Raw genomic sequence first — 23445 nt, forward strand, 5'->3', positions numbered from 1 at the left:
CCAGCCCGCGAGCTCCGTGACTGTGGCCCGTCTCTGCAGCCTGCCTCGGCCCCGTCCCATCCCGTCCGCCCCCTGCTGCCAGAGCCGCTCTGCGGGAGACGGAGCTGTCACTGCACAACCTAACGCCGATGACTTCAATTAGGGTTGATGGCGCTCATTAACCGCAAGCCTTCAAAAGCCTGTCGCTGGGCTCGAGACATGACAGACCTCTTGCTTTCATTTTCCAGGCTCCCCCCCACCTCTCCTGGCTTGCAATAAACATAATAAAATGCTTTGCTGTCGGCGCTGCCTGCCGTTCGTAGGGAGACACCCCCACGAGGGGCTGCTGCAGACGGGGCCTTTCGCAGGGTTTAGGGAGCCCTTCCCGGCACCCCAGCAACATCAAGCTTTCTCTGTTTCAGGCTTCCTGCATGTCTGGGGCGCTGGGGTGGGTTCCTGCAGCTGGCAGGGCCCGGGGACTTCCCTTTCCAGCCTTATGAATCCAGGCTGGTTTAGTTGACAGGTGCCAGCCAGGACCATGGGTCGTTTCCCCCACTTTGAGCCTCCAGACCCAGACTGATCCCGTACAGGTCTGTTTCAGCAACTCAGCTCCTGGGCCGGGGAGAGGACCTGCTGTCCTGCGGTGGAGACGCGTTCTAGATGACCCCACCCCTCGCCCAGGCCAGGAGCCGGACCAGTGACCTGCGTTCAAGGCACCATTATCACTGCAGTGAAACGGGCCCTTATTCCCGACGGCTTCGCAAGCCAGGTCTCGGGGATGGGGTGAGACGCACCCGCCTCCCCTTTGCACCTGGTGGGAAGGCCAGGAGAGTCTGGGGGCTTCTGTGCAAGTGACCCGCCGATCACTGGTCATACGCTGCCCTATCTCCCACCCTGGTGACCCAGACTGCTCCGGTGACTGACAGCCAGCTCCCAGAGTCACAGTGCCCCACACATACAGGACACGAGCTCCCTTGGAGGGGGCGATGTAATGAAACCGCCAACGGATGAGGGAATGGGAGGGACTGCCAGGCAAGGCGTCGATGAGCAGTGGCCTAGGGCAGCAGGGTCTCGCTCTTGGGAGAGGAGGCGGCAGGGTGAAGCTGGTGACATGTGATCTTAGAGCATCTCTGGGGGGAGGATTAAGAGAGGCGGGATTCTGGCCGGATGTGATGTCGTGTTTGACAAGGCGTGCGATGTTCTGGGGTTGGCGGGGGAAAGATTTCCTCACCCACCTTGTCTCTCTGACATCCTGGGACCAACACGGCTACAACAACTCTGCATTTCTTAAGCCTGGCAGACATGTTGAATGCCCGGGACAGAGGAAGGGCAGATCCCTGCTCTCTGGGGCGGGAGGAGGTCCCAGCAGACCCTGCCTGAAGCTCTATGAGGAGTTACAGCCGGAGCTCGCACTCCGTTACTGCAGCTGGGCTGTTTTGGGCGGGGCTGGTTCCTCCTAGTTAATACACGAGCATCTGGGCTGCAAAGACTAGCAGGACATACGGCGATGGCAAATATCTGGCAGGAGCCTGCTCCTCTCGCCTGTCTGGCTGGAACGACGCAAAGAGCAGACCTCCGGCGGCGCCACTTGTTTTGGTCTTTGCAGAGAACCCTGCCCCACCTGCCGCCCTCGCTCTCAAAGACACGGGATTAAACTAGAAGGGCAGGTCAATTCAAAGCGCATTAAAGCAAAGGACTCAGAGCTCCAGCACAATGTAGACAGATATTCTGCTGGCTTCCCACACCCAGCTCTGCCATTGCAACTCGGACCTGACCTGTAGCAACCCTGCATCCCGCTCCAAATCCTCCCCCAGCTCTGCTACTGCACCGGGATGCTGACTCACTGTCCACCCCACTTGGGGACCCCACATTCTCCGCAGCGCACCCCAGTCCTGTCTCCTAGCAGTCCTGTTATTCCAGTCCTGGGCCTCTCTTGAACAGAGATGCCAATAGCCCCAACGTGTGCGGCACAGAATCTCGGCTCGGAGCAGCGATCCTCCGGGTGGTACCCAGCTGACCTGTCCTATACAGCATGCTTAGAAATCTCCTGCTGGATGGATTCCTTTCTTTCAGACATGGATCCCCATGCCAGAGGCTTCAGAGAAGCCAGAGAGGGGCTAACAGGTTAAAAGAACCATAGCTCCTGATTCTGTCCTGGGATCTTATCTGTCATTTAAGGAGCTGGGAGCTTTAATAACCAGAATTAAAAGGATTCATCTAGGGATGGGGATTAAATCAGTTCCCAACAGCCCAGTTTCAAAGGTGAATTCAAGTGTGTAAGCTCCCCTGTCTCTCCGGCGGCCCAGTCTCCGGTTTCGATTTGTTTCCTTCCTCTGGGAGATTTAACCTCCGAATGTCTCCCTTCATTGAAAGAGACAAATGTAGCTGCCCAGCAGTGTTGGTGCCATGTCAGGCCTGGGGAACCTAATGCTACGTGCAGTTCTGCCCAGGGCACCGGGAGAGGCAGGAAGTGGCGAGCTGGACGCCAGCTATCTGGTGAATCAGTGCCACGACACTTGGGAAAACAGAGACAACAATGCGGCACGCGCCCCTCCTATCTATGAGCCTGTTACTGCAATAGCTGAGCACGTCGCACTCCTAACCCCTCTGTGCGGCAGGGCATGGCTGCAGTTCTCACTGTACAGATGGGAACTGCAGCACCGCAAGACTAAGGGACTTGCCCAAGGTCATGCAGGATGTCAGTAGGAGAGCAAAGAGTGGAATCCAGTCTCCCAAGTCCCAGGCCAGTGCTCTGTCCACTACCCATATATGCACAGTACCAGAGGGCGAAGGAGGCCAGGGCCACGGCTTTGGTGGCTGAAAAGGTATAATGAATTCAGCCCAGGTGACGGAAGCCCAGTATTTCCGGACAGAACGGGCACCACATGGGAAGGAGCAGGACAAGCTGCCCCCAACACCGTACTTCCCCCGACCCAGATGAAGGGAATCAATGTCCATGGCCAATTCAGTCCTGGCCTCTCTGGCCGAGCGGACAATTAATGCAGATTGGGACGAGGGTGTCGCTAAGAACTGCACTGGGACCCGCCCAGTCACGCACAGGCCACCCAACCGTAGCAACCTCCAGTCCCGCGTGAGCAGGGCCACGGGGCAGGCAGCATGCTGGAAGCAAACAGCGCTACCTCGCCTTGCTAACGCCCTGTGCCACCCTACACGCCGGCCCTGGATAAGGCAGCAAAGCTGGGGTCAGTGCCCCACTCCTCAGGGGCTGGGCTCATACTGACCTCTGCTGGCCAAGGCATGAACTAGCTTTGGTTCCACTCTCCCGTGGGCTTTGCTCCCAGAGCCAGACATTCACCCACTGGGTGTTGGCAGAAAAGCAAGAAACGGGTTTCAGGCAATGAGATGGCGCGTCCACCCCACACGAGCCCTGACCAGGTTAACGTGGGCCAGGAGGGACCGACTAACCTTAGCTGCTCCACCGGAAGGGGAGCCAGGGCTCAACAGAGGCGAATGGCAGAGGAAGCGCAGCTGGGGGAGAAGCTGGGCTGGGATGACAAAGCCAGGAAGTGAGAGCAGAAAGGGGCTGCAGGGAAGGGGCTGCAGTCACTCCCTAGAGGGACAGTGAGCTGTTCAGGGACAAGGAGGAGATCCAGGGGGAGAGTAAGCCCTGGGGTCCTGCCCTGGTTTGGAGAGTCTGTCAGGAGGCCAAGTAGCTAAGGGGAGCAGAGGAAGCTCAGCTGGCAAGCCCACAGGTAGGCAAGGAGACAGAGATGAGGGTAGGAAGGAGCCCAGGAAAACAGCAACTGGTCTGAGGCTAGGCAGAGCTGGGTTGCTAGTCACAGACTTCCTGGGCTGGAACCCGGAGTAACAGGCGGGCCTGGGTTCCCCTCCCAGCCGTGGGGAAAGTGGCACAGGGCCAGAAGCTCAACAGGAGACTGCCCAAGACGGCATCCGGACAGCTTGTCTGGTGGGACTTTGTTAGCCCAGAAGGGCGGGTGGAGGGGATACAAATTGACCTGGTCGGGGGGCTGAGTCCCAGAGAGGAAAGGCCCCGAGTCACAGAGAGACAGAAGGACCGCAGTGCGAGCAACTGACGGACAGGGGCGCCCCAGAGGGCAAGAGTTAATTCCCAGCCCCAGCCCCAGCCGGGTGCACTTGCAGTGAATGGACCCCCTCACAGACCACGATGGACGAGCAGGTGCAGTTACCTTGAAAGGACTCCCAGGCCACTGATTTAAACAATCAAATTGGATGCCCTCAACGCACACACACCTCCATCTGCCCTGCACACACACACACACACTTCCATCTGCCCTGCACGCACACACACACACACACACACACACACACACACCTCCACCCACCTTTCCCCATACACTAAATCAGAAATCCGCACGATAAGATCTTCGCTTACCAAGTAAGGCTGCCACTTCATATGCTTTCTTCTGCTCAATTGTCTCGTAGTTGAGTGCTTCAAAAAATATATCCAGGACGAGAATATTCTCTCTGCAGGAACAGGACAGAGCCATCAGAACACCAGCCCCTCCGGCTGCATTTGCTTTGTAACAGGAAATGACGTGGGACAAGTTTGCCTTCCCCGTGGTCCCTGCTGCTCTCTCTGTGGAGGCCTCAGCATCTCCACCTAACACAAGCCGAGAGTCAGAGATTTTAAAGGTGGAAAGGACTTATTGTGATCCTCCCGGCGGATGTTCCGCTTAACGCAGAGCAGAGACCCTCACCCAGAGATTCCTGCATCAAGCCCAGATCTTGTGGTTGGCCAAGTGCGTATTTTTAAGGAGGAGACACCTGGTCTTGATTCCATCTTTGCCCTGCGAGGAGGGCCAGGTTAGAACGGCAGGTGACACAAGGACGTTTAACACGTGAAATCACTACCGATGCCGCCATACTAATCACTGGCACAGCATGAGAAAGGGGGAGTCCAATTCCTTCTTCGATTCATAAAACTGCTAATTCCACCCATCCACCCGCTAGATCTCACATGGGCTGCGCCCACGCCACAGAAACGACGTCTTTGCTGCAGTAACAGGTGTGTTTTCGCACTGGGATAGCAACCTTGATTTAAAAGCTAATGGGGCCAAGGCAGTACTGCTCAGCACTGTCAAACCCCAGGTGTGGGGCGGAGGGTTGCCCTTGAGTGGCCACATCGAGCTAACGGTGATCTGTGCCATGTCTCCACTAGGAATTTACACCGTCGCTCCCTGTAAAACACATTTACTTTTGCAGTGAAGACACAGGCAAAATGTGGCACTAGCAGAGGAGGGCTGAGGTCTTGAAACCATCTAGCCAATGTAACCCCGTTTTCCAGCTGCAATTCACTCAGTTAAATAAATGAGGCAGGGGAGACCTAGCTATCTATGGTGTTTATCTGGTCCCCACTACCACTGTATCTGAGCACCTCACAATCTTTACTGTATTTATCCTCATGACCGCCCTGTGAGGGAGGGCAGGGCTGTTAACCCCATTGTACAGATAGGGAACTGAGGCACAGAGAGGCTAAATGATCTGGCCAAGGTCACGGATGAAGCCCCTGGCAGAGCAGGGATTTGAACCCGGAACCTAGGCAAGTGTCTAACCATTGGGTAAAGAAACTTTTCTGAGGCTGAGAAAACGAGGTTCCTCAGATCTTCCTTCAGCAGCAACTCTGCATGTTCCAGGGCTCTCTCCAAAGATTATGGACCTTCAGCTGCCGGGTAATGACGTCTGCAGGAATGTGAACAGCATCCTGGGGGCATGACAATCCCAGCAGAGCGCAGGGACAGCCCTGGCTCTGAAGAGTTTACAAACTACGTCGACGAGGCTAAAGCCGGGAGGCGACTTGCCCAATGACGGCACAGCTGGGAATAGGACTGAGATCTCCTAGCCCCTGGTGACTGCCATCCCGGCCGCTTGGGCCACCCACTCGTGCCACGGTGACAAACGCGGGAAGCGGCAGCACCGACCGGGCCAGGCCCCTCACTTACGAGATGTATTTTTCAGACTTGTTAAACTTCTTCTCCAGGTACTTGGCCGAAGTCTTGCTGGGGATTTTCACCATGGAGAGCTCTTTGTTGTACCTGGTCAGGTTACATGGCATCCTGCAGAAGCAGTAATTGCTGTCCTTTTCAGCAAGCAAATCTGCAAACAGGAGAGGGAACCGGGTCTCAGGGAGCGTCCCAGGCAGGTGCTTACAGGGGGAAGTGGGCAGCGCGGTTCAAACAAGCCCTTTCTTCTTGATGATTCGAAGCAAACGGGAGATGGAAGGGGCAGGCAGCTCTGTCTGGCAAAGGGCAGAACAGTCCAGCCCTTTGGTAAGAAGAGGCAGAGTTTCCAGCCACCCAATCCATCCCTCCTCTGCTGCGGCCATTCCTATCAGCCTGGGAGATTGAGACAGCCCTGCCCATGGACCGGTCCAGAGTCCAGGTATGCTGGAGAGGGCCACAGAGGAAGGCGGTGCACAGTAATGACTGCATATGCAATGTTATCCAGCCACTAGCACGGCTCTTTCATCTCCAGCCACCTTTGGTCGCCACTGCCGGGAAGTCCTGGAGGCTGCGCTGGGATAAAGTCCTACTGAAGGGATTGAAGATGGTGGATAAAATTTTCGAAAGCATCTAAGTGGCTTAGGAGCCTAAGCCCCATTTTCAAAAGGGACCTAGGTCTGGTCTGCACTTAAAATGTAGGTTGACGCAGCAACATCGCTCAGGAGATGTGAGCAATCCACACCCGAGCGCCAAAGCTGCCAGTGTAGCCACAGCTAGGTCCAGGGAAGAATGTTCTGTCACCCTGGCTACCATCGCCTGGGGAGACGGTGTTCCTACAGCGACGGAGAAACCCCTTCCATTGCTGCAGGCCGCGTCTACGCTACCAGCTAGGGCACCATGGCTGTGCTGTTATGGTCCCCGTAGTGTAGACCCAGCTGTGGGGCAGATTGTTAGAGGTAGTTAGGTGCCTAAGGATGCAGGTAGGTGCCTAGTGGGATTTGCGAAAGCGCCTAGGTGCCTAACTCTCTTAGGCTCCTAAGTCACTTAAATGCTTTAGAAAATTTTACTCTTTATTTCTATCCTTTGCTTTTAGCTATGGTTGCCTCAGAGGTATGTTGTGTGACAATGAAAAGAGATGAAACAGTATGGAAATGAGCAGCTACGGGGATTTCTAGCAGTATGCCTTCCATGAGCCTTAAAGGTTGGACACACAGTTAAAGACAATAGTGACACGCCAATATAAGACATTTCACAAACAACCTTCACTCTAACCCAGCCCACGTCCCTATGGGCTGCCCCAACATACACCTCACTAACATGTGGGTATCTTCATCTGCAGAATATCCAATCAGCGAGGCATCTGCGGGAATGCTTTACAGGCCCCGGTGCCGTGCGGCGGTTACGGTTCTTTGTGAACACATCCGCTGGCCTCTTACATGTTGTGTCTGAGGACCTGCCGTTTCAAAACCGTTTATCCAAAACTTCTGAAACGCTACAAGAAAATTCTCCTCTGAGCCTAACTTGATCGCAAAAGATTATTATTATTTTTTTTAGGGGTGTATGGGGTGAGCTCTGTGTTTGCTTGCCGTTGGTCCTAGCGATTCACTCAACTCTCACTAGTGGCTCTAAGTAGCTGTGAGTGCTCTGCAATAGCCCCTAGCGAAATGCAACATAGGGTGGCCAAGTGCACCAGGACTCCTATGGTGAATTTGGCAAAACAACTTTCAAAGTATAACACTGGTGGAAGCCGTGATGGAGCAAGCGAGTGGATGGCTTAGAGTTTTGTTGCGGATGGATTATGATACACTGGTCAACCACAACGCCAAGGAGTCATGGTCAAACACGTGGAGACTATTGGACCACAGAAACTGAATGAAGAATGGAAAGAGAAAGAAAAGTATGCCAGCTCGGTTGTAACCCGGACAAACAAGGGCTGCGTTCACTGATCAGACACTGAGGAAGGGGCAAAAAGTATGAGATCAGAACAGACACAAACATAACAGCATGCAGAACAGGGAATTACGTGATGAACTCAAAGGACAAGACATGTATTGGAACGTTACATGAGGCTGGAGGACTTATGGTAATGATGCATGAGTTGAAAAGATATGAGTGGGAAATCATTGGTCTATGTGAACCAAGATGGGGATGCAAAGAAGGATTCTTCTGTGATGAACATAGGATATTGACACTGGGAAGAGAAAATGGTAGCCACCAGGATGGAGCTGCATCAGTGCTAAAGCCTAACCTGCATCAGGCTCCTATGGCATCTAACGCACTATCTGCTCCTATGTTGAAGGTGAGATTCAGAATCAGATCTCATGCTATCACAATAGTACAAATACATGTGCCAACCTCAGCAGCACCCAGGGAAGAAATTGACAAATTTTATAATGATCTACAGAAAACACTGCAAGACGTTTCAAGAAAAGACATGTTCTGGTGATGGGCGATTTTAATGTGAAAGTACGCTCGGACTGGAATTCCCGCGCTTTAGCAGCAGACAGATTTGGCCTAGGTGAAGAAAATGGAAGAGGAGAAGGGCTACTAAATTCCTGTCTAAGCAACAATTTGCCAATAATGAACATGCTGTTTCCACAAAGAAAGCCGCAGAGGAAGTGGACATGGCTATCACCTGCTGGGCAAAAGGAAAACGATAGACTTTGTGCTTGTGAATCGCAGATGGAAATCAAGTGTGTTGTTGTGCAGATCATTTGTGGCTGTTACCAGATCAGATCATAAGTTAGTGCTGGCCTCAATGGAGTTTTGGCTGAGAACCACCTGAAAAGTGCCAAGAGCTAAGATTTCTGATACGGGAAAATTGAAAGAGCCAGATATCAGGAAAGAATATGCAGGAAAAAAAAATCACATCTCTGGTGAATGAAGAAATGAACATTGAAGAGACATGGAACAGTGTAAAATATGGGATTATGAGACTGGCTGAAGAAGTTACAAGGCCAAAGAGGATAACGGATGAAGTGCTGCAGTTGAGTGACAAGCACAGGAAGCTGAAGGAGAATAAAGAGGATGTAAGTCGAAGAGCTGAGCACAACAGACTCACCATAAAGATAAAAGAGAAGGTGAAGACAGACAGAAACAACCAGCTAACCAAGCAATGTAAAGAAGGTGAGGAATAGGCAAAGAGAACCGCGACACAGAGCTTGGATCACAAGATAAGAGAACTGAGTGGAACATATGAATTGAAGATGATGGTGGTGAAAGACACGTGTGGACAAATAATTGAGGCTGAACAAGCAAAGAATAAATGACGGAAATAATACTTTGAAGAGCTGTACAATGTGCAGATCATAGTAGATGAAACAGCCCTGAAGAAGTTTCCCAGCACAAATGAGGGAGAGCAGATGCCGTGATTCTTAGAAGAAGAAGTTAAGATCTTGATAGAAAGCTTGAAAAAGCAAAAGGCGCCGAGAAGTGACAACGACAAGAGACATAACTGCAGAGCTGCTGCAAGCAGGCGGGGAACATATGGCGAAGACAGTGCACAAGCTATTCAGCCAGGTTTACAAACAAGAGTAAGTACCAAGCGAACAGGGGAAAGTAATGATAATATTGATCTATAAAAAGGAGATAAAAGTGAGTGCAAGAACTGCAGAGGAATCGACTTATTGAGTGTGCCGGGGACAGCGCTCATCGCTACATTGCAAAAGAGGAATGTGGAAGTGGTGTTTTCAGAGGAACTAGCTGAGAAATACAGTAGAGCAGTTATCTGGGATAAGACAGATATCAGAGAATTACACAGAACACAACCAAACCTGTCCCAACAACTTTATAGACTTCAAATAGGGTTTTGATTGCATTTGACAGAAAGGCTTGTGGCAAGTTATAAGACAGTATGGAACCCCTGAAAAATTGGGGAGGCTAATGGAAAATGTCTACAGCAAGTCAATGAGAGTGGAGAGAGCAGACAAAAAGCAGATGGAAAGGTTGGTTCAGGACAACCACAGAAGTGAGACAAGGCTGCACGCTATCGCCAGGTTTGTTCAACCTGGCACTGGAAGCAGTAATGGCTGAGGCACTGAGACATGAAATGGGAGGAGTCATGTGATGTGGGAGGACAATGCATGACCTTGGATTTGCAGATGATGCTGACCACACAGCATTGACCAAGGAGGATTTACAGACAAAGCAGGCCAGGAAAGCAGAAAATCGCAATTGAAGATCAGCTTGGAGAAGGCCAAAATGATGACAACTGGAGGACAAGAGAAAAAGGTAAAGATCAAACTCGAAGACAAAGAATCAGTGGGAAAAGGTGTGCGCCTTGGAGGACTCGTATTGAAGAATGGGTATTGTGAAGATGAGGTAAAAAGAAGAACTGGACGGCCATTTTTGCACTTGGAAAATTTTGCAAGATCTGGAAGGCTGAAGACATTTCAATAAAACAAAAATCAGCATATATGAGAACACTGTCACGCTGACAGAGCTAGACGGGTCAGAACGCTGTAGTATGAGGAAAGCAATGAATGAAAAATTTTGACTGCAGAAATGAAGTGGCTGAGGGGAATACTGATAATTTCAGGACTCTAGAAAATAAAAAATGAAGAGAAAAGAAAACAGCGAGGGCAAGAAATAACGCTGTTACAGAAGATTCAAGAAAGACAACTGCAGTGGTTTGAACACATGTCAGGAATGGACCTGGAAAGGATACCATATATGGTGATACAACCAGAGTGCAAAGAAACAGAGAAACACTGAGGATGCACTGGACTGACATGGTGAAGGATGACATAAAACAAAAAACGGTTTAAAGATGAATGAAGCCGTGAAGCTGGTACGAGACAGACACTTCATTTGGCCCCGTTGTCACTGCTGAGCTGACCGACAGGAATAAAAAAAAAAAAGATGATTGTTTATTATTTGATCTGTGGTAGCACCCAGGAGCCTCAGTCATGGACCATTGTGCTAGGCACTGTACAAACACAGAACAAAAATGTGGTCTCTATCTCAGACGCTGTAGGAATAGCTCATGCTTATTAAATGTTACAGGAGAATGTGAGTGTGTCTCAATGAGGCTTATCCACTGAACACTGGTTATAACCTGAGCTATGGAGTCACAAAAAGCTTCTCTAAACTACCAACTACCTGAATCCCTCAGGGTCAGGCTGTATCTGAGGCCCAGGGTTCAAATGTCCTAGTTCCCATGGTGGGATTTCTGCTCCCTCTGGGTTGGGACTGATCAAAAATATCCTGCTTGGTTTTTGGTTTAATTTATGCCTACACCTGTTAATAAATCAGATAAAGTCTGTACGGAACACATTAGAGTCTATGTATAAAATTATGTAAATTATAAAAGCTACGTATCAAATTAATAATACCCCCTCCTCTAAAAGAACACATCTCACCAGAGATCAGTAAACTTTCCAGTCCTTCCACGGCATTAAATTTTTACCCAACTATTTCCATCAGGAGACATGTGTCAGAGCTTGGGGAAGACATGGCAGCTACCGCTGGGTGAAGATGCTGTGAAATCCCCTGCAGCCCTGTACTCCATGGCCCTTTTAATAAGTCCTGGCATAATATTTACACAATGCTGAACGTCATGGAGGAGCTGGGCGGAAATTCTCGTTTAGTAACATGTTGAGAAAAAAAGCAGCCACTTCAATTACTGTCTGCATTAGAGTGGGAAGTGGCTGCACGCTGGGATCTGGGCTGACACAGTATTTATTAATAATTATTATTTATTATTTGTAGCGGAGTGGTGTCAAGGATTTCCAGTCATGGATCAGGACTCCACTGTGCTAGGTTCTGTACATTTTTATTGCTATTAGCTGTATTACGGTAGTGCCAGGACTCCACTGTGCTCGGTGCTGTACAAACACAGAACAAAAAGATGGTCCTGGCCCCAAAGAGATTTGAGGTGCCTGTCCTTTTTCTGTCAGAAGGGAGCCCCTAATGTGGCTGAGAGCTCCCACATGCACGTGAAAACGACAGCGGGAACGCAGCCCTTTGCAGCACATCCAGGAACACTACGCTGTATCTTTAAACCCTCTATCCCCTCAAACGAAGGCAGAGGGTCCAGCTCCAGGAGGAGGATGTGTGTGTGGGGGGGGATGCGGGTGACACAGGGGTAAGTCAGGGTCAGTGGGTAAAAGCTGAGAGGGGCAGGATGGTGTCAGGCACTGAGAAGGGAAAACCCTGGACCTTTGTACACCTTCCCGTGGGGTGTTTTCTCTAGTCAGCCTGCCTGCCCCTCAGCCCAACTCCCCATCATGTCCCAGATGACACCTCCGAACTGTGCCCGAGACACAGGAATAGGCATAAGAAGGCGCGTGTGGGCCTTTATTCAGGTGTCTTCAGCTCTAAGTGTGCAGCTCAGGGTTCAGCGTGAAGCTAAACACGATCCTCTGGGACCAGAGGAGCCTGCAGACGCCGACACGTCAGCTACTGTCAGAAACCGGCCCTGTGCTGCCTTCGCCGGATTAACCCTGGCCCAATGGGAACAGGCAGCTTGGGGAGTCTGGCACGGCCACTGCCCTGCACGAGAGCCAGGCCCGCCATCACAAATGGCCCTAATGAGCCGGAGAACCCCAGCCGTGTACTAACCGAGCGCAGGCTCCGCACATTCCTTGTACTGCTCCGGAGTACAGAAAGGGGCGTCCCCTGCACAGAAAAGAAACACAAGACAAGAAGGAAACACGTGGAGTCAGAAATCAGAGCACGGTGGCAGGCCAGCATCTACAGCAAGAAAACAGCTGAATCCATGCATCGGGCAGCCTCTTGTCTGTACACACAGTGCCAATAACCCAGGAACAGGGGTGCGGGGGGAGGGTAAAGAGTTGCACAGCCGCTGTGCAGCGTAGGGTAAGAGGCAGGGTGTAAGCATCACCTGGGATTGGCTGGAGCTGGCTGGTTCACATGTAACATGGGATAGGGATTTCCAAAGCTAGCCCAGATTGTCGGCTCCCACAGGTGAGGCATGGCTAGCCCAGGTCAGTATTTGGATGGGAGATCTCTAAGTACCAGCCAGGTGCTGCAAAATTGATGATTAAATCGGTGGCACCTTTACAGAATTGAAATAAGGCTGTGGTGTGGTGCTAGGGCTCTGTAAGTAGGTGACATTCCCTAAACTGCTTCTAACACAGTACACACACACACCGGGAACTTATTGTCAACTTAAAAATCAACAAAACAAACCATAAACCTCAGCCTAAGCTTCCCTCTGGACTTGGCTGTTCTCCTGAAGAGGGCTTTTTCCCTAATGGACCTCTCTGTCTCTGTCCGTCGTTACTTCTTCCTCTGAGAGACACTCAACTTCTCTATACTTCTGGATTGGATTTAATAGGGCCCATCTGGTCTGGCTGCCACGGTGAATCAGCAGAAATAGCTCTGCTTCTCTGTGCAGGGGTCCTAGGACGTGACACCCTGTTAGAGATGCACTGTGCAGCACTGATTTAAGCAATAGATTATATACCACAGTTAGTAGTTCTGCAATTTCATATTAGAGTTCATTCAGAACTCTTGGGTGAATGCCATCTGGTCCTGGTGACTTATTACTGTTTAATTTATCAGTTTGTTCCAAAACCACCTCCACTGACACCTCAATCTGGGACAGTTCCTCAGATCTGTCATCTGAAAAGAATGGCTGAGGTGTGGGAATCTCCTTCACACCTTCTGCAGTGATGACAGATGCAAAGAATTCATTTGGCTTCCCCTCAATAGCCTTGTCTTCCTTGAGTGCTCCTTTAGCACCTCGATTGTCCAGTGGCCCTCCTGATTTTTTGGCAGGCTTTATGTTTCTGAGATACTCACTTTTTTGTGTGTGTGTCTTTTGCTAGTTGCTCTGCAAATTCTTTTTTGGCCTGCATAATTATACATTTACACTTGCCGCGCCAGAGTTTATGCTCCTTTCTATTGTCCTTAGTAGGGTTTGACTTTCAATTTTTAAAAGATTGATTTTGGTCTCTAACTACTTCTTTCACTCCGTTGTTTAGCCATGGTGGCATTTATTTAATTTTTTTTTTTTGGTCCTCTTACTGTTTTATTTATTTAAGCGATACATATAGTCTGAGCCTCTATTATGGTGTTTTCAAAAAGTTTCCATGCAGCTCGCAGGCATTCACTCCTATGACTGTCTCTTTTAATTCCCATGTAACTAGCCTCATCATTTCCGTGTGGTTCCCCTTTTTGAAGTTAAATGCTACTGTGGTGGGTTTCTTTGGTGTTTTCCCCTCTTACAAGGATGTTAAACTGAATTACATTATGGAAACTATTACCAAGCCATTCAGTTGTATTCAGCTCCTGGGCCAGATCCTATGTGCCACTTAGAACTAAATGAAACAAATTGCCTCTTCCCTTGTGGGTTCCAAGACTAGCTACTCCAAGAAGCAGTCATTAATGGGACCTGGAAATGTTATCTCTGCTCCCCATCCCGAGGTGACATGTGCCCAGTCAATGTGGGGATAGTTGAGATCCCCCATTACTATTGGGTTTTCTCTTTTGTAGCCTCTCTAATCTCCCTGAGCATTTCACAATCACCATTCTGGCCAGGTGCTCAGTAGCATATTCATACTGCTGTACTCTTATTCTTCAAGCATGGAATTTCTATCCATCGAGATTCCATGCCACAGTTTGATTCATTTAAGGTTTTTACTGTACATCACTCAATGCTTTCTTTCACATATAGGGTCACTCCCCCACCAGCATGACCTGCGCTGTCATCCCTCTATATTTGGTACCCTGCTATTACCGTGTCCCATTGATTATCATTGTTCCACCAAGTTTCTGTGATGCCTGTTATATCAATATTCTCATTCGATTCAAGTTCACCCACCTTAGCATTTACTTCTTGCATTTGTATACAAGCCCATATAAAATGTGTCAATATTTAGTTGACCGCCTTCATGTGACGTAACTGACTGGGACTCTTTCATCTGACTATTTCTCTTCAGTTCCTATGTGTACTTTATCAACTTCTATCCTCTCCTCTTTACTAGGATACAGAGCATCCCCCTTCATAAATCCTCCTCTAAGGAACGTCTCTCTCCGAACCGTGCGCTCCTCTGCACCCAGTGGCTTTCCCCCAGCCCTTAGTTTAAAACAATGTGGTGACGACCTTTCTAATTTTCATGCCAACAATGTGGTTCTGTTTTGGTTCGGATGGATCCTGTCCTGCCTGTAGAGGCTCCTCCTTTCCCAAAAGATTCCCCAGTACCTAATAAACCAACTCTCTATTTCTAATAATCAGACAACCCCAGTCACTATTAGCTCGTGACGGCAGTGTTTCCAGCTAATATTTCCGGCTAGTGTTTCCCTCGTGTGTACTGCTGAATGTTTACTGCAAAAACGCTCCAGGCTTCGGGGATCCGGGGTTCAGAGAGACAGTAACAGCCTACATCATGCACATGAACGGAGCGTATGCCCTCTAGCGGCTTCCAGCTGAGGCACCTGCTTCAGACACTTAAGGTGAAATCTTGGCCCCACTGAAATCCATGGGAGTTTGGCTGTGGCTTCAATGGGTCAGGATTCCACTGTAGTGACAGGTGGGAAGCTATGGTTCCCGGGGCAGGAATCTACGAGTTTTCCTTGCTAATCAGAGCCAGTCCGCACCTCGGGGTGATGTCCTACGGGCCAGATTTTGAGCTCAGTGCAGAACTGTAGAGGGGGTGGGGGGTGGGGTAACGCAGCTTTTGTGTTCCCCTGACCCTGAGGCTGGGCCAGGAGACACTCCTGCTCCAAGGGGACATTCTGCCAGTTTGGGATCATGGGAGCACTCTGCCCATGCCCTCTTTTCCCCGGCCGCATGCTCCGAGCTGGGAAAAATGCCACCACTGCAGCCTCTGTATCACACCCAGGAACTGCCCCTATGCAGGGTAAACCTAGGGGCTCAGAAGTGCTGTGTCTCTGGCTGCTCTGTGCCACTTTGAGCAATGCACATGAGCTGAGCAGAGCAGGTGTCAGGGGCTAAGAGGCTAGGGATATAGATCGTGTCTCTCTGTCGCAGAGAGTGGCCGGAAGCAATATAAGAATAATGCCTAGCTCTCAAAGCACTTTACACACGAGGTCAGTATTATTATTTATCCCCTTCTACACCTGGGGAAACTGAGGCACAGGGAGGGGCAATGACTTGCCCAGGATCACCCAGGAAGTCAGCAGCAGCGCTAGGGGGAGAACTGAACTCTCCGGAGTACCAGGCCAGCGCACAAGCCACTAGGCCAGGCTGGTTCCCTTCAGAAAGCAGAGAGCAAGTGCTTTTAAAGATGAACCTTTGACATATACGCAGTCCCTTCCATCCTGCAACACTCCACAGGCTAAGAGCTGGATCCTGCAGCCCTTGGCTCACCAGGGTACTAACGAGGCTGCAGACATCACCACTGAAACGCTGACACCACCCAGCGCCCTGCGGGGTGGGCGGGGGGAGTAGGGGTGTGTGTGTGCCAGAGCAAACCCTTCTGCTTTCCAAAAGTACTATGGGATCTCTCAAGCCCACCCGCAGCACCAGGGCTTCCAGGTCACACCTGAGATGATGTGACTGCTGTTCTTCTGCCAGAACAAAAGCCTACGGCCTCATCCCAAAGACATGTGGGCAGGTATGTTCCACGCACCCCCAATGCAGACTGACCTGGCATGTGAACCATTTTGCAGTTGCAGTTTTCCACAATGTACCGGGTCTCACAGTCAATCCTGCAAGCTGTGATACTGTAAACGGGGAAAAAGTCCAACCCCATATCCGACGAGCGACATTCACCCCACGGGGGGGGCAGGTAGGTAAGCTGCAAGAGACAGAGCTATCTGTTAGCAGGTCACAGGAAGCAGCCACAGTGTAGAAGGAGGTTAGGGGAAGATGAGTGAAGGGGGAGCTCTGCTCTTTAACAAATCCTGGCTACTAACGAGGCTCTGTGTGTGCGTGTCTCTCTCTCATTGTGTCGGTCCCTTAGAGATGGAAGTGCCCCGCTGAGTGAAGGATGAGAGCAGAATTGTAATAGCACAATGGCTGTGTTACGTGGGGACAGAACAGGAGGCGTACGCAGCAGCTAAACAGCGTTAGGAGCATGAACGGTCACTGATGGAGTTTTCTAACTGCTTAAGGGTTGTGGGACTCTCTGGCTACTGATTCCTGGGACTCGACTCTGCTCTGCCAGGGAAGCCTTCTAAGGATAGCGATGTGTCACAAGACAGATCTCCCTTGCCTTGATGGGGGAAGAAAACTCCACGAGAAAGAAACTGTCAGGTTCCCAGGAAGGCCACCCAACCAGCCTGGGAACGATTGCCCCACACAGAGTTTGCTTTGGCTACGTCCTGTAGCAGCAGGCGATCGGAGCTGCATGGGGCTCAGTGGCCCAGGTGCAGGTAAAAGACAGTGGCCCTGCGTTTTCCAAAGGGGACCAGAGATTTGTAGTGCCTCGCATTTAGGGTGCCCAATTTGAGACACTTTAGGACAGCCGGGTGTTCAGAAATGGCGAGGACCCCCGGCACTCCCTGGGACACCCACAGTCACTAGTCCTCTTTGGCAGTGCAGTGGTGGGATGAGCTAGGTAAATTCAAACAGCTCCAGACAGGGGGTCCTGAACCCCATGTGCGAAGCACTGGGTGCTTTGCTTTTGGGAGGCAGTGTGGCCTAGTGGATAGCGTGTTGGCATAGGACTCAATAGGCCTGGATTCTTTCCCTGACCTTGCCACTGGCTGGTTGGGTGACCTTAGACAAGTCACTCTTCCCCATCCCCCCTCCTTGTACTTCAGTTTTTCCATCTGTAACATGGGAATAATAACACTCAGCTCCTCTGAGATCAACGAATGAACCATAAAATCATAGAAGATTTGAGTTGGAAGGGACCTCAGGAGGTATCTAGTCCCACCCCCTGCTCAAAGCAGGACCAACCTCAACTAAATCATCCCAGCCAGGGCTTTATCAGGCCGGGCCTTGAAAACCTCTAAAGATGGAGATTCCACCTCCTCCCTAGGTAACCCATTCCAGTGCTTCACCACCCGCCTAGGGAAAAAGCTTTCCCTAATATTCAACCTAGACCTCCCTCACTGCAACTTGAGACCATTGCTCCGAGTTCTGCCATCACTGAGAACAGCCTAGCTCCATCCTCCCTGGAACCCCCCTTCAGGTAGTTAAAGGCTGCTATCAAATCCCCCCTCACTCTTCTCTTCTTCAGACTAAACAAGCCTAGTTCCTCAGCCTCTCCTCATCAGTCAGCTCCCTAATCATTGTCACTGCCCTCCGCTGGACTTTGTCCAATTTGTCCACATCCTTCCTGTAGTGGGGGGTCCAAAACTGGCCATTCTCCCTGAGCAGGGTATGGTTATTATTACTGCCAAAGAGCACACGTCTGCATTTCCGAAAGTGTCCTTTGATTCTCAGTGTCTCTGCTTTTGGGTAAGAGGCGTTGGGCCCGATTCACAGAGGCACTGAGCTCCCACAGGCATCACTGATGCTACATGGCGCCGTGGGCGCTCAGTTGTCTTCTGAGAACCCACGCGGCATGCCAAATCAGGTGACCAAGAATTCAGGTTCATTGGACGCTTTTGAAAATCCGGGCCAATCTATTTGGGAACCCCAGAGTGGATTTGCAGCTCGGACCTGCCTACACAACACAGCCTCCTTCTGAGACGCGCACCCTTCCCCTGGGCGTGAAAGCAAGGGGTTTGTCTGTGTCTTCAGGAGAATCCTTTTTTGGGGTGACTGTCTCTCTGCCGCTAAAGGGCCAGGCCTCTAACTGGGGCTGTAACAGACTCACGTACTCGGTGGATCAGGCACAGAGAGAGGCCCTGTGGGGCACACTCGCCAGTGGGCTACAGCTCGTTTATCCTGCTGAATTTAATGGAGTGACACCTTCCAGCCAGGCCTTCCCATCTAGCATGACCACCATTTTCAAAGTGAAAAACGGACAGCTGTCCCGGGGGCGTGTGGGGGTGGGGAATAGGTTAGCAGCAGGGGATAGTTTAGATGGACAGTCCAGCAACACCCTTTTCCTTCTTCTGTGGATCTGATTGAAAGGCCTAGTGCCGGGTGTCTCCATCCTGGTCTCCCCAAGTGCACTCCCTGTCGGGTCTCAGACTTGGTGCCTCCGCCTGTCTCGGGGTGGAACCCCACATTTCTCCCACTCTCAGACTGGGCCCTGGCTGTATCTACTGTGATCATCCAGCGGGTCCAACTTATGTCCTGACCCTGCAATTCTGTCCCCTCTGGGACAATTAAAGTGGTACCCAGTGTCTAGACAGCCAGCTTAAAGCAAGGTATCACTTCCCAGAACAAAAGCATTTCAGAGAAAACCAGATTGTAAAACAATAAAGCAGACTACAGGCAATTCTAGCAAACCAGCTGTCCAACCATCTTCCACATGGGGGTCCTGGTAGGTCTAAACTTCCTATAAATCCCCCAGACTTCTAGGGTCTGGCTGGCAGAGTCCATTCCCAAATCACAAACCATTTCTCTCTCAGCCCCAGAGAGAGAATCCTTTAACAGCTCTTCTTTGGGTCACTCCCTTCAGAGGAATCAGGTCAGTTTTTGAATGTTTTGGGCCCTTTGACCCATTAGTTCCCAGCACTGGCAGATCAAGGCTTGTAACTTGATGGAGACATGAAATAGGATCTTGGAAGCTAATAGTTTCTCATAATTGGCCCCTCACGAGTTTGTTCAGAGGCTGCTTATCTGGATCCATTGTACTGCTTCCCTGCTTTGAAGGGAAACATGAGGTGATCAGAGTCAGTTCACAGACAGCCAGCCTAGACTAAGGTGAGTTGTGCCTCTCTTTTTGTGTGTTAGCCTGATTCGTCTCGCTCGGTTTTGGGTTCTTTTGTCTGAGTCTGATTTCTGAGAAATAAAGTCATGTTGCGTTGCGACCTTCCAGCAAGAGTATGCTATATTTTTGTCTAACTTATAGACTTAAAGAGGTCTCTATCCATGTCCAGATCAGATCCCAGTGGTGTGTAGCACACCCAAGCACTATCCCAGGGGAAACTCTAGTAGTTTTTTTCCCCAGTGTGATTTTTACCCAGACAGACTCTGTCTTACCAATTCCATCACTTCTAATTTCTTTACAGTCCACCTCATCATTGATATACAATGCTACTCCACCACCTTTGCCTTTATATCTTTCGTTCCTAAACAGCACATACCTTCAACACCTGTACTCCAGGCATGACTACTATTCCACCAGGTTTCTGTTATCCCTGTACTATCTGGTTTCACTTCCTGCACCTGTCGCTCTAGTTCGTCCATTTTGTTACCCAGGCTCCTCGCATTGATATGCAAACACCTTAATTTTTGCTGTTTGGCTTCGCTCACGTTCCTTACCCGATTTGGCCCAGTCATTCTACTGTCAATATCGCCTCTTAGCCTGGTATCTACATCACCCTTCCTCTTAATGTCCATTCTGCTCCCCACTACTGTGTCCTTCCTTACTTCATTTTCCTTCCCCTCAATGCCAAAATCAGGCATGGAGATTACCTGGACATCTCCTAACCATCTCCCCCAACTCCCTGGTTTAAAGCTCTCTTAATCAGTTGTGCCAGCCTCCATCCTAGAAGTGAATTTCCCTCCCTGCTCAGGTGAAGTCCATCCCAAGAGAACACTCCTCTGTCCACGAATGCCTCCCAATGTCCATACATCCCAAAGCCCTCCTTATGGCACCACTGCCTGAGCCATCTGTTGGTCATCAGAATCTTGTTACACCTCTGTTGTCTTCCTCGAGGGACAGGCAGAATCCCACTGAAGATCACCTGAGCCTCGATTTCCTAAAGAATCTTCCCCAGCTTGGCATAGTCTCCTTTGATAAGTTCCAGTGAGAATCTAGCTATATCATTTGGACCCATATGAAGGACAATCAGTGGATTCTTTCCCGCTTCTGTTAGGATCCTCTTCAGCCTTAGGTCCACATCCCGTATCTTAGCACCCAGCAGACAGCACACCCTTCTCTTCTCTGGATCAGCTCTGGGTACAGGCCTGTCTGTTCTTCTCAGCAGGGAGTCCCCAGTCATGGAGAACTGCTTTTCCTGATAACAGAGTGATTCTCCGGCCAATCCCTTGTTCTTTCTAGCTGCAAGTCATCTCGTCTACTATTCTCCATTGCAATCCTCTGCAACCATTCCTTCTCTGATGGTGTGTTGTGAAACATAGCAGGTCTCCTGTGCATGAGATTAGAGTTGTGAGTAACCACAGAGCCACTAATCTTGCGGAATCACCTGGCTTTGTTAACTCACTAAACTTATTGCCTCTTGGGAGAGTGGTCTGTAACATTTAGACGCAATTCCTAGATGCGATAAATTCCTGTCTCACAAAATCCATCCCGTAGTCATAAAGAGTCAAGTAAGTTTTAACATGAATCTTTACTCCTTGTCATTATGACACCATCTCCGGACAATAGTTGATTTTCCTTGTACAGTATATGTGAGATGGAAGGCAGCATCCTGATGAATCTCATGTTTTCGGGGTTTTGTGTCGTGGGAAATTACAGTGAGTACGTCAACGGAAAAATAATGTACTACAGTAAGCTGACAGAGTCTCTCAGGTGGTTATAAATTCTATGGTTCTGTGTAGATCGGAAAACACAGAGGCAGGGCCCTGCTTGGGATAGGATAGTGCCCATGGTATAGAATATGCCCAGAGGTCAGGACTTTGCATACCTTGAAAGAAGGAGCATATTTTGGAGTGCTTGAACCCCATCAAACTCATTTCCCAAGCACTTTCTGAAATGCAGCTGCTTTAGATTTTGATGAAAGCGTTCCCATTTCTGCCCCTTTGGCTGATATCTGTGCTAGGGTTCAGAGGGTGATTAAAATGGGACTGTGTCGCCTAGTCAGCTTTGGTGGGGTGGAGTTGACCTACGTCTTGCACTGGTTTTTCCTCTAGCTGTTTGTAGCCGCAGAAGTGGGTTTTCACAGCGGCCACAGCTTTGAGGTTTCATATGTCTTTTTAGGGGCCTGCACTCTTTCCCACTCACCTCCGACCCAAGGTTTCCCTGACACGGGTTAAGCAATACTGTTTAATGCCCTAAGCCAGCCCAGCACTGAACATCCTCAATTCCAGTGAGATCTGAGGCCGCTCCGGACTTTGAAGGAGGCCCTCAACATGTCCCAGGAGAAGGTCCTGAATACTGTATAGGCAACCCCAGGGGTTTGGCTCATTCCCCAGATCCATTAGGAACCTCACATTTGATTCAAGACTAGATTATTTGCCCCAGATCTGCATGATGTTAATTTCATGGCACAGTTGGAGCGTCCAAAGCCTGGGGAATTTCAGGGGCTACTAGGACAGTGTTGACTGTTATTCTTTACTTTGGTATCATGGGCAAGTATCCCGAATGAGACACTTGCTCCAGACGTCCTGGCCCAATTCTGATCTCAGTTCCAGGGGTTCATCTATTTGTTATTTATTTATAGGCCCATCATTGTAACAACGGAGCACCTGTGAGCTCAGCAGTATTACCCCCATCTTGTAGGTGGGGAAACTGAGGCCCAGAGAGGCAGAATAACTTGTCCAAGATCATGCTGCAAGTCAGTGGCAGGCCCGCAAAGAACACTCAGCTCTCCTGACTCCCAGACCATCTTTTATTGGGTTATTTCTCCCTGGCCCTGAGATAGTCTTTGCTCTGTGCAGAGAGAACAGCGCACAAGGGGAATGCCAGAGGCTGTGAGAGGGAGGAGCAATGTTCAGCGGGATGCTTGGATGTTTTACTCAGTTGCACTTAGTAGCATGAGGCCAGTCTGGCAATGAAACGCCCACAGGCTGCAATCCCTGGGACTTTGTCCAGGACCCTGAGCAACTGGAATAGATGTGCAAAATTTAGCAGCTGTGTGGGTAATTCTGGCCACAGCTTGTAGGAAATGGAGCCACGACATGATGAGCAAAGAGGGGGTGACGTGTAAAGGACTCACAGCAGAGAATAGCAGGAATGAAACTGTCTTCATGAAAAGCCCTGTGGGCCCAGGAAACAAGCATCTAATGCCAGAGGAATGGAGCTGCCGGAATGAGTTTGACCAACTGCAAAGGGAGACAGCACATTTTTTTCCACAGCAGCTGGGAAAGTGACGGACACAGGCCATCCAGGCCTTAGCCAGCTCTGCAATGCACCCCTCCCGTGGACTGCCATTTGCAAGCCTGCACAAACATGGCTTTTCCTCTGCACCTCACTTGGGACTGGCAGACCCCCCCTGCTGCTCCAGGCCTGGGGATCCCTAGGGAACTGGCCAATCACATCCCTAACTAGGTGAGGTGATTCTGGGATAGGAGGAGGTGGCAGCACCCACCCCTGGGACAGGAGGTGATTCTGGGATAGACACCAGCAAACCTGTTTTAGTAAGGTAGGATTTGAACCCATGACTCTGGTAATGAAGGCACAACAGACTAAGCCTACATGCTCCTGAGGCTCCTCCTTAAACAGCCTCTCAATTCACAGGTAGATAACAAAGCATTCCACCAAAAAAAGGACATCCCTCTCTTGTAGGTCAGGTGGAATTTTAGGCTAAAGGCATGTGCTTTCCGCTGTCTGCTAACCCATCTCCTCTGCCAGAGCCTCTCTGGAGAAAGCCCAGCACACTTCTGAAAGCTCGAACAACAGAAATA

General features: G+C 50.2%; 1 protein-coding gene across 4 annotated transcripts in view; it reads right to left on the minus strand.

The window, feature by feature from the left end:
* ASIC2 (acid sensing ion channel subunit 2) overlaps positions 1 to 23445 on the minus strand; it is a 900906-nt gene that overhangs the window by 23339 nt on the left and 854122 nt on the right. For all 4 annotated transcript variants that reach the window (XM_067540972.1, XM_067540971.1, XM_067540969.1 and 1 more), the window contains exons 4-7: positions 16498 to 16648; positions 12483 to 12539; positions 5922 to 6075; positions 4355 to 4446 (exon numbers count right to left, since the gene is read on the minus strand). In XM_067540972.1, the coding sequence (XP_067397073.1) occupies positions 4355 to 4446; positions 5922 to 6075; positions 12483 to 12539; positions 16498 to 16648 (454 nt within the window). The remainder of the gene's footprint in view (positions 1 to 4354; positions 4447 to 5921; positions 6076 to 12482; positions 12540 to 16497; positions 16649 to 23445) is intronic.

This window comes from Emydura macquarii, unplaced genomic scaffold, assembly GCF_026122565.2.
Source record: "Emydura macquarii macquarii isolate MOO-44397 ecotype Brisbane River unplaced genomic scaffold, CSIRO-AGI_Emac_v2 contig_629, whole genome shotgun sequence".
NCBI lineage: Eukaryota > Metazoa > Chordata > Testudines > Chelidae > Emydura > Emydura macquarii.